This window comes from Vitis vinifera, chromosome 11, assembly GCF_030704535.1.
Source record: "Vitis vinifera cultivar Pinot Noir 40024 chromosome 11, ASM3070453v1".
Classification (NCBI taxonomy): Eukaryota; Viridiplantae; Streptophyta; class Magnoliopsida; order Vitales; family Vitaceae; genus Vitis; species Vitis vinifera.
In genome coordinates this window covers 6,698,405-6,710,484 of record NC_081815.1, presented here as the reverse complement: position 1 = coordinate 6,710,484, position 12,080 = coordinate 6,698,405, and the positions used below count along the sequence as shown (strand labels likewise).

The window sequence follows — 12,080 nt, the reverse complement described above, 5'->3', positions numbered from 1 at the left end:
GCGGTGACACGGTCCACCAGGCATTTATTTAATTAATGAAAATAATTTGTGGCTTTGGAAATTTTTGAAACCAAATTTACTAATTTACTGCTATTATAATATTCTGAAAAAAAAGTCGAAATAAGTTGAGTTGTTTAAGTGATTAGATTTTGGTGGCTAAAATTAAAAGCAGAACTTAACCGCCTGTTTGGTTCTATTTTCAAGAACTATTTTTTGTTCTTGAAAATAAAAAACATAAAAGAAATTGTTTGGGAAAGGAGGTGTGTTTTCATTTTTTGTGTTTTCAAAAATTACTTTTTTGAAAACAATAAAAAGATGTTTTCATTATTTTTTACTATTCAAATAATAGATTATTTTTAGTTTTTTTTTTTTTCTTAATTGTTTTCTATGTTTTCACAAAGATGAGCTCCATCCAACCACCACACCCTCATCCACAAACCCTTTCTTCTTCCTAAAATAATTGAAATTAATATACTTACACATGGTAACAAAGTCATCATTTGTTTATGAAAATTATAACTGGTGTAAAAATTTCAAAATAAAATATTTTTTAAATTTAAATAAATTGTGCATATGAAAATTATCTATATATTTATAATATCAAGTTAATGAAATAAAACATTTTATCAATTAAAAAAATAACTTTCAAATATGTTTTTGGTTTTACTTATTCTAATTTTTTTTGCTTTTGAGAATAAAAACTGTTTTCCAAAATTCAATTTCCAAACACAATTTTTTTATTTTTGAAAACACAAAAAAACTATTCTCAAAAACTGTTTTTCATAACAGTTTTCAAAAACAACAACCAAATATGCCCTTAAGTGTTATTTTTGCTTCATCTCTAAGCACTTGCCATTGAGCTTGTAACACGGGATATGCCTTCTTAAATGTCTAACACCTTGAAATAACAAGGGTATGTAAATAAGCTCAGGTACATTTCACGGTATTTTTATAAAGCACTTTTAACATAATAAAGAGTTTTTGAAGGAAAATTAAATATTTGAAATTTAAAATAAATAAATAAATAAATTTACTTATAATGTTTCTTTGATATACATTATTAAAGAAAGTACTTTAATTAACAATATTTCAAATAAAAACATTTTCAATCACACTCTTAACCTATTTGAAATTATTTTCAAAAATTTTTGTAAGTATGATAAGTTGTAAGAAATCAGAAATTATTGTTTCCTTCCTATCCCTGCTCAACAAGGCTTGTTAAAAGGAACCATTGGGCTGAGCCCATGACCATGCACGGGGAAGAATAGTGGTGATGGACAAACGGTGCCTCGACCCCATCCTCTAAAGGTAGAGAAGAATCAAGGCAATTTACCAAATCTTATTCTTGGCCTGTTTCTCCAGAACACCTTCGCCCGGATACCAAACAACCCAAATTTTGTATGCCCTATGACAAATCTGGGTTGAGAAGCCATCTGTCAGGCACCGACACTTCACCAACTACATTTTGGTAGTTAGGTGGGAAACACATCTTTTTTTATTTTTTATTTCCTTAAATCAAACAATCCGGTCCCTCCCCACTTGAGCCAGGCTCAGGGTCTACTGATAAATATAGCATGCCAATTCTCTCCATGCTAGCATAATAGCAAAAATCTCAGAGAAGGCATCCGGTCAAGGAAGAAAAAAAATTAAAAATTAAAGAAACACCAGAGCCTAAAGAGCCGCAAATTTGATTTTTTTCTTTCCTTTTTCATTTTGCATTCCAATAAATCCATACAGATTCAGACAATCAAAGTACATAATGAAAACCCCACATCTACTCCTATCCGCCAGAATGCAACTGAGCTTTGGTATCATGCAATGATCTTCAACTAATAAAGAATTAAGCAAAACTGGACGAAGTTATTGTTATTATCTTCACCAAGTTCCCTAGCAAAACGATAAAACTGAAAAACAAGTAAGATATATATGTAAGGACAATTTTAAGGGTTGTTTTCGTTTCTCCCATGGATGCCCACCACTGCTCTTCATAGCACAAATCTCCGAGCTTGAAGAAGTTCCTCAATCCAGCTTCACTGAAGAGAATAGGTAATGCACGAACCAGAAAGACGAAAGGAACCCAACAGTGCCTGTAGCCAGCATAATTGCAAAGACCATGAAGAGGGAATACCCAATGTAAAGAGTAGCAGAGACAGGTCCACTCAAACTCTTGAGATCAAATACAAGATAGTTGATTGAGTACAAGAAGATGTAAATCGCAACAGAGCCTGAGGCAAAGAAGGATTTCCACCACCATTTCCAGTCCTCCACACAGAGATGCATGTACGTTAGAACAAGAGACACTTCAGCACAGACCACCACAAGAAGGATCAAAACAATGAAGAGGAACCCAAACACGTAGTAAACACGGCCCATCCAAATACTAGACATGATAAAGAAGAGCTCAATGAACAGAGTACCAAAAGGAAGAGTGCCAGCACCAAGAACTAACAACCAAGATGGGTACTTCTGGGCTGGGATTTCCCGAGGAATTTGATTGGTTCGGACTGGGTATTCAATGTGGGGGGCTTTTGCCCCAAGGTACCCACCAACAAGTGTAAGGGGAACCGAGATGCAGAACCAAAGCAAGAGCAAAATGACAAAAAGAGAAAAGGGAATGGCTCCTGTGCTGTGACTTCCCCACAATAGGAAATTCAAGGTGGTTAGGATCAAAAAGGCAATACCAGGGAAGAAACAAGCAACCCGCCATGAGACTGAGACCCATCCCTTGGAATCGCCGCATCCAATTGTCCTCCAAAGACGAACAGCAACATAACCAGCTGCAATGCCAAGAACCATGTAGAAAAATAGCATACCTGTGATAAGTGTACCACGAGAAGCTGGTGACATGAACCCAAGAGCTGCAAACAATATTGTCACAACTGCCATTCCAAGAATCTGAACCCCATCTCCAACCATTATGCACAATAGTGCAGGATTGTCTGGAGCACGAAAAACATCAGCCACAACAAGCTTCCACCCTGATAACTCCTCATTCATTTGTGCTTGAGCCTCCTTGTCAATCTCCTCATATCGGGTCAGATCCCTGCGAACTGTCCTCAAAAAGATCACAAGGACAATGCCAGCTAGAAAAGTGATCACCATTAGGGAATTAAGAATTGAAAACCAGTGAACCTTAGCCCCTTCCATCTTCAAATAAGCATCCCACCTTGACGGCCACTTAATGTCACTCTCCACAAATGAAACATCATAAGTAAAAACCATTGGCTGGCCTTCCTTAACAGCCATCTCCACAGTAGTTGGATCACAATTAATTGCAGATGGGTATTTATCATAAATTTTCAAATTCTTTACTGAATCAAAGTTGTGTGAGACACTACAAGGGACTACCTCAAATCCAACCACCATATACCCAGGCACATTAGATGTCCTGTCAACTGTTGGGATCCCCTCTGCAGCATCCCCAGTTCCCATAACTCTGGCCATATTGGTCTCTTCATACTTATGAACGAGAACCGTGAACTTCAAATGATTAAACACATAATACATATCCTGAACCTTAATTCCAACAGGGTACCCCGTCCACCTCAAGAAAAAACCCTCCTTTTTCGTGTACCGAATTGCGGGTAAATTGTCAAGAATCAAATTGACCTGATACATCTCATCAATCCTCTTCTTCAAGATCTTAAAATCATCAGCTGACAACGGATCAGACTTACACAAAAAGATCTGAGTCTCATTCGTGTACATCTTAAACCGATATGGTGAATTCTCAATCCGATCCCCCATTAGGAGCTCGCCGAGATTCTCAGCGCTGTCCTTGACACCCTCTGGAGGCTTACAGAAGGGCAAACTATAGTAGCTAAAGGGCATTTCAGTATCGATCGAAGTCAGAGAATTCACTTTCACGGACAAGGTATTACCAATATCGTATTTATGGGGATAACTACCCGGAAGATAAAACCCACATCCACATTGAAACACCAAGCATGTAAACAAGACCCAGATCTTGAATTGACGAAATAAGTCCATTTTTGCACTAATTATTTTTACGGATTTTCGTCAGATCTGAAAGAAACCCGGATGGGAAAATGAGTAAAACACAAGAAAATGCCGTTTCCTATATGGGTTTTTGAGTTCATCAACAAATCATGCATCAAAATACATAAAATTTTCCATAGTTACAGCATCATGAGAGTAAAAATTAACCAAACAACAAACGATAAAATGGTTTTGCATTAAAAAAAAAAAAAAACATAGTAATTAGAAATCGATTCAACTGACCTCAGCAGAGGGCGGAGCATAGAGGGTTGAGAGGAGTCGAAACGGAGATCGACGAGCTCTCAAAGTGTCGAACGAGAGAGGACGAGAAATGTCCCGAGCCCAGCTTTATAACGTCGGTTACTTCGAAAGGGTGCCAGCGTGTTGACGAGCCTTTGGCTTTTCTTGGAGTGACCATATTACCCCTCCTCCACTTATTTATTTATTTATTTATATAGATATATAACCTATAATGCACCCTAATCAATCAATTCATTTATTTTTGTACTCCTTTTTTCTTTTTGGATATCATCCATATTCAGATTTTGTAAATTTTCTATCTTTCTTGCTTCATCCTTAAATTTATTAAACCAAAATTTCACCATTCGATTAAGTCAACTTTTTATCTTTTCTCAATCACAAAAGTCTAATTAAAACATTTTTATCCATAATTTATTCACCAATAACAATTTAATTAAAAATATTTTTAGTTGAGAAATCAATTAATCAATAGGTTATTCAAACTTTAAACTTATTTTTAAAAATTTATTAAATATTTAATTTATATAAAAAAAATTATTTACTTTTTTTCAACTCTCATGATTTTAAAATATATTTATAAAATTAAAAAAATAACTTATTTTATTACCGTCTACTTTTCACTCGATAGGTTGAAGGCTAACCTACACACCGACAACCAATTGACCCCAGTTTTTTTTTATTCTACCTACTTGCTCAAAAAAAAAAAAAAGACATGATAATATATGGTGAAGACTCTTGCCCTTGAGGGCACTACAATTTTCCTGCAAGGAAATTATTCCATGAGGGAAACCTCATAATTCACCACCTCTATTTATTATTCCAATTAATCCCTAAGCAGAAAAGCTCAACTCCTTTTCCTTCCTCAGTCATTTCCAGCGTAGCAGGCCTGGTTCATCTTCAGAACCTGTCAATTCAATATTTAATAAGCTTTATTGAACTGAAAAAAATAAAAATAAAAATAAAAAGCTTTTAAAACTATTGTACACATAGTATTTAGGGAAAAGAAATTGTTGTAATAGTCAAATGGGGGTTGCAAATTCCCATACCCACTTGGAGTGGGCCCATTAGCCCATTAGAGATATGAAAGGTACTCAGGACAGGCCCTGATCATGAGACCTCACCAGAAACAATAAAAATTAATTAATAACACCAATCAGAAAGCACAAAATTTAAAAAGACAAAATAAATAAAATAAAAACCAATTAATTACATGTCTAAGAAAATTTTGTGTACTTTTCTGTCATATTTGTATACATTTATTCATTATTTCATGAGCAGACCATAAAGAGCCAAGTCCTGCTCCAGAAAATCAGAAGAGGGGAAAATTCAAAATTTTGAAATTATTGTGGTAGTGGAGTGTGTTTGGGTGCGGATGGTTTATATCCACCTATTGGATATGGGTTCTTTAATTCCAAAGCCTAACATAAATGAGGGAAGGTCCATGTCCACTGATTCGGCATGGGTGCCTCAACACCAAAATCCATTTAAGAGATTCATATCTTAATTTTTCTCCATTCTATGGGGACTTTTTTGTTTTTTTTTTTTAATATAAACTTTTTCGACTTACAACATGTGAATTAAAATATAGAGTCAACTACGAATATTGAGTTGAACTCGACCTAATAATTGTGTGGACCCCGCATTTCGATTCGCTCGAATGCGTTTCCCACTCGATTGGCGAACTCGATTTTTAGTTTTTGAAAAATTGATTTTTATTGATTAAGAAAATGACTTGGAGTCGCCACTTATTTTTGTTTTATTTTTAAAAGGGTAAACAAAATAAGAAAGAAAAACCCTAAGTGTGACTCCTTATTTTGGAAAAGGTGGTCTGTGAAAAACCGGATCGGGTTCGGGGGTCAGGTTACTTATCGGGAAGGTACGGTAAAAACCGTAGCACCCCTCTAAGTCCCTAAAGTCGGGTCTCTACTAATGAAATGAAGCTGACATGACAATCAATGAGAAAATCAATAAATACTCGAGTCAATCATGCACATATGAGAGTCAGAAAATGCATATAAACTAACCAGAGTGGGAACGAGTGTGTACCTGAGCAGCGAGCCACTATGCGCTATCAAGAGAGAGGGTTAGTGCACAATTAATGAATATAGAATATAGCCCGCGAGTCAGTAAACAGATAAAGAACTATCAACAGCACACATGGCATTTCACTCAAATTCAGTTTTATTTGATGAAAATTCATTTCATGTTGGGCCCCCACCAAAGCCCTTTTATTTTGCATGAATCAATTCCATAACTTCCATCACTTGGAATTACGGAATTTAATTCTTACTTATTTTAAAAACATTTTGAAAATAAAGAAAATGTAAAAGTGGCTTGCCGGAAAGAAAATGGCAACCAAATTTTATTGAAAATGGGATGTTGGTACCTAAAGGGGCTTTCGGGATGAAAAGCTTAGGTGATTTGAAATTATTTGAAAATCAGAATTTATCAAACTATTCACAAAGTGAAGTTCAAGAAATTCATTTTCAAAAATAGAGAAGGGGGAATGAGAGGAGATGACACGTGATTCCTCGGATCAAAGGTGGCCACGCAAACCATGCAGCAAGTGGGCCTGGGATGCAACTATGCTGAGTTGCATTAGTAGAAAGGGTCTCTGACAAGACAATCCCTTTATTATGATGAAGACCGAGTATCAGGAGAACATCATTGCTTTCAACTGCTGCACCAGCATGAACAAGGATGCCTTTAGGGCCCCACCTTACACGAAATGACCTGCCCATGAACAATGTTGCATCAACTGTGTTGCGGGAACGGTTTTCTGTTATTGGTGTCTCATGCCGGAGGTCCAACTTAAATCCTTCTACTTTTGTAATCTTCAAGGCGTTTCCTTATTTCTTTGGGCCATAAGAATGGTCCCAAAAGGAGTTGGAGTCAACACTACCAAGATCGTACTCAAACAGAGCTAGTGGAGTTATCTGTGCCGCAAACGAACCAGATTTATGGCTCATCATCCTGGCAGAATAATGTAAAAGAGGTCATGCATATTCCTTATTGAAAGGTGGTTCCCGCTGTTTAAATTCCTCACTGAAATCACGATCCTCTTCTTCATCAACAAGAAACGTCACCATTATCATTTACTTCATCTTGACTTCCCCAATAGTGAAGAATGTGTAGATTTAGCTGTAATCACCCTTCCCTGTGGTAAAATTCCTCATTGTGACAGCAAAACGTCCTTGTCACCGTCAATTATGCAATAGCAACCATGCCTTTCTTCTATTCTGACGGGAGACACCCCGCTTTACTTTTGCACTCTCCTTCTGACCATCCTGTATGGCTCACCTTCCGGACAATGACATAGTCTCCCTCATTCAGGCTCAGTTCCTTCTCTGATGCTACACTGAGAGCGTGCATCGCTTCAGCCAAGAAGTACATCGTCTTCTCTGTGTGGCCCTTTTACATGTAAGCTTCCTTAACAACTCGACTAGCCGCTGTATCACCAGCTGTAGACAACTTCACTTGCTTTACATGAAGAATCGGAACAATGAACTCTCCAACATCCATATCACCAATGGATTGTGAAAGGTGCAAGCCACCCAGCCAGCATCTCAAAAGGACGGTCTCTACACCAGTACCTGTATTCAATTGACTGACTTCACCCCTACTTGCAGCGATACGGCCTCTTTCCTCATCATCACACTCAGGTCTATGGTCAACTGACAGAGGGTGTATATCTGTATTTTCTTCAGCCAAGAGACTGTATGGTATATTGCAAATAGTGAGCATCTGATCTTTGATTTGAAACAGTCTCGTGACCTGCTACCCTGAATGGAGCTCTTCCTATAGCTGACCATCAATCAAATCCTGCCCATAAACTGCCCGTGTTCTCTGCTTTCAATTCTGAGACTTTGACCTGATCATAGTGTACATGCACGCATGAAGAATGGTCAACACTACACTACATCATCTCTGCCACCTTGGGTCGCCTACGATGAAGCCACTCTCACCAACAAACTCCAAAAGACAGCATCATCTCCTTCGTACACTTGGCCGAATCTAATCGTGGGTCCCTAAAACTCATTTGCAGCCAGTTTTTCAGTATTGTAATGGTTACCGAGGCCTCCAAAGCTGCCACCAAATATCTTGATGGGATTCAAACAAAATCTTGGACCAACCTCAACCAAGGTAATTTTATCTAGGCCTCCTCGATCCACCTTGTCAAATTCGTTATGAGGAACAGAAATCAGGTAGTTCCGGAACCATATATGATCATCAGCAAGTGAGAAAGCAAAGACATGATCATGATAAGGTTTAGCTTTCCTGTGCTCCTTCGGAGTTCCAAATATCTATGTGATCATCTCCTTGAGAAGTTTCCAGTGGGGTTCCTTATCAAAATTGGTTGAGAAAGTCAAAAAGAGGACGTGATCCTTTTAGATGATTCCCAGTAAGCTTCAACTCTTCCATAGTGTGCACAGCATCAACCATAAATTTTACAGATGGACCACTGGGGCATTTGGCCATCCATAAATATAGATCTTTCTGTTTCCTGCACTCAAAAAAAACAAACAGGAAGAACAGTTCTTGAGCTCAACGAGCTCATTCAAAGTGGCGCCTTTACTCTCCTTGGACTCCACCTTGTTGTCCTTCTTGGCATGAGGGAGAAGTGAAACTATACTCAGCATCAAATGGCGATACCTGTAGCTGATGCGGCGAGGGCAAGTGACCAACACCTTCTCTTGCATACATGAACTGTTGGGATTTCCTTCATGTCAAATTAATCAATATTCTCAAACATGCTAGTCGTAGACGGATCCATGGGGCATAAAATTATGGGATACTCTTCCCAACTGTTTCAGAGCCGATGCAAACTTGTGGTTCTTCTTCAGCGTCAGAGACATGATGAGAGGGGATGAAGTGTCGGAGGTGGTGCGCGAGTTTGGTGGGTACGAGAAAATGCTGATGGGTATGGAAGGTGTATGATGTGGAAAGATGAATATGGTGGATACGGTGGGTATTGGATGAATTGATGGTATGCATGGGTATGAAATAATGAAGGCGGGGTGGTGATGAGTGTAGGCATGGAGATGGATACGAATGGTGATGAGGGAAAAATGCAGGCATGGGGTTAGTGGTAGGGAGAGAGAGAGAATGTGGTGAGAAAAACTAATCAGTGAGAAATGGGTATGTTCATGGGTGTGCAATGGGTATGATGAATGAGTGAATTAAATGGGTTGTATAGTGGTATGAATATGAGCTTGGAGCATGAAGATAAAGGTTAAGAGATGGGTGCTATAGGTAGCAGAAACTGGTGAGAGAAAATGGGTATAGTTGTGGTTAGAGAGAGAAAAGGTGGTGAGGGAATAATGCGCGAGAAATGGTGGGTTGGATACATGGTATATGGGTTGGATGGACGTGAGGTATGGCAGCCAATAGATTTAACATCCCCAACTCCTCATCTCTGGTTCATGTTTTTCAATTTCTTCGGGCTTTCCTGGCATTTTCTCATGGTGATAGCCCTATAGACTTCATCCGTGTCAGCATGTAGAGACTTAGGTCTAAAACCACGAGCACCATCACATACCACACCACCCTCATTCATGATTAATCCCATTTTTATACCCTTCTCCTCTTGAAAACTGACTCATCTCGGTACAGGAAAGCACAAGGACCGAACCAACGTGATCATGCACCTCATAATACCCTTCTCCTCTTGAGAAATGACTCATCTCGGTACAGGAAAGCACAAGGACCAAACCAACATGATTATGCACCTCATAATACCCTTCTTCATCAGGCGAAAGTGGAAGATCCGATGCATGATAGGGATGGGTCCTAAAAACAGAGGAATATAACCAGAACAGAGCACAGCAGATGGGAACCAAATGAGTTCATACAAGTCTCATTTCCCATACCCTCAATGAGCTCGGATATAAAATCAGTTCAAGGAAAATAAAAATAAAAAAAAACTCAAAAACGAGTTTTAAAACGAAAACAAAGGTGGGAATCTCATGAGAGATCTCAAAACAGGGGACATTGAAACGGGATAGAAATCAAGCAAAAGGGTGAGTACAAGCAAGCTCAAGATCCCAAAAACCAACGGGAATACTCAGTAAACACATTCAAACATCCAGATAGAACCTCATTTGATATTCAGATATCACCATGAAAGGGGCATGAACATGTAAAAATAAACATAGCTATGGAAATCATACCTGAGTCTCCTTCTTCTAGCAAGTGGAGTCACCCACCTCACGGCAGCTCAAGTCCTCCTTCCTCCAGAAAATTTTCTCCCCCAAAAACTCTCTAGCTCTCTGCTCTCTTTTTCTGCTCCAAAAAAATCTCTAACGGCCAAGCCTCTTCCCCCACTACCCTCACAGTTTGCTGCTCCTGCTGTTCTCTCCTTCGATAGCCTCTCCTCTAAGCTAGAAACTCCTAGAAAAATTCCCTGGAACCCCTTCAAAAATATCTTCTCTCACCAAACTCGAAAGGAAGCTCCCCTCCCTCTCATCCTAAACGGATACTCCTCAGCAAAACTATCCCTGTTTTTCTCCTCATCAAAACATCCCTCTAAAAATGACCAGAAAAAATCACCTTCTCTCCAGTTCTCACCCTCACCCAGAAAGATGAATCCCCTTCTCTGTAACAGCTTTTCTCTCTCTGTCACAGCTTCCCTCTCCCGAAAACACCCATGCCTCTTACAGCTCTCACCCTAGCTAAACGAATACCCTCTCTCTAAAGTCCCCCCTCTGAAAAAGCACCTCTTTTTCTGAAAATATCTCTCAGGGCAGCCTGGACCACCTCCTGCCAAAGGTTCCTTTGCACCAATCAGCACCTACCTCCTCTAACAGAAAAAATACGTGCCTCACTACTGCCAGAATATCCCCATGCAACGTGTCAATCCCTGATTTCTCACTTCTAGGATCACTCCTCTCATGCCACCCTCTCATACCAGCTGCCAAAAAGCTCCTCAAAGTGGTGAAAATATGCCCTGAAAATACCCTAAAAACTTATAGACCAAAATGAGGGTCTACAAATATGCCCCTCTTCGGTAGAGTTAACGAGTGTAAAGAATATGAACACTGAAGTGAAAGGTAAGTGTGAATAGTGAGTGGAATGAAGTGAACTCTACCGAAGAACCAAGGAGACCCCCATAGGGACAGTAGTGAGGTGTGAACTCACTCAGGCCAAAAGACAAACACAAAGGCTCTAATCCTAAAAGAGAAAGATGGGTGTCTGAAAATGCCTCTGAAGTCACACTAAGGATCCAAGCTCCCTCTAAAACGTCTCCAAAAGTGACCCGAAGATCGATGTCAAAGGTGAGTAACGGTCGAATCACCCTGGAGTACGAACAAGAATGCGTCTAAAGGAGACTGCCCTATGTGGACTATGAGATAAATAGACGATAAGCACAGGGTAACGAGGTGAGGAGAGTGAGAATAAGCGCAAATCCATGAAGGTGAGACATGCAATGCCAGAGAATATGAACGCTAGGAGCTGTGACTCTGCATGACAAGACTGACTCTAAACGCTAAACTAGAAAATAAGAAAATAAAGCTCTGCAAGCCAAACCAAAAAAACTAACTCTAAATGCTAAACTGAGAAAATAACAGCTCTGAAAGCCAACCAAAAAAAACTAACTTTAAACACTAAACTAGAAAATAAGAAAATAAAGCTCTGGAAGCCAACCAAAAAGCTAACTCTAAACACTAAACTGAGGAAATAATCCATAGGTGAAGACCTACGGTGGTGACACAATAAAAAGACCCATAGATGTCAATCTATGGTGGTGAAAATCTCGAAAGCCCAAGGATGAAAATCCATGGTGGTGATAATCTCAAAGGCCCAAGGATGAAAATCCATGG

The 12,080-nt window shown here is 39.0% G+C and overlaps 1 protein-coding gene and 1 pseudogene across 1 annotated transcript; both read right to left on the bottom strand.

Annotated features, from left to right (window-relative positions):
• Positions 1–1,672: 1,672 nt before the first annotated feature.
• LOC100246599 (transmembrane 9 superfamily member 11) lies at positions 1,673–4,378 on the bottom strand. Its single transcript, XM_002264870.4, has 2 exons — positions 4,243–4,378; positions 1,673–4,026 (listed from the first exon to the last, which is right to left on the bottom strand). Exon 2 carries the CDS (start codon positions 3,988–3,990, stop codon positions 2,020–2,022), a length of 1,971 nt encoding a protein of 656 aa, XP_002264906.1. The 5' UTR covers positions 3,991–4,026; positions 4,243–4,378; the 3' UTR covers positions 1,673–2,019.
• A 3,141-nt stretch (positions 4,379–7,519) lies between these two features.
• Positions 7,520–11,025, bottom strand: LOC104880694 (ribosome biogenesis protein BRX1 homolog 2-like; annotated as a pseudogene).
• Between the last annotated feature and the right edge of the window lie 1,055 nt (positions 11,026–12,080).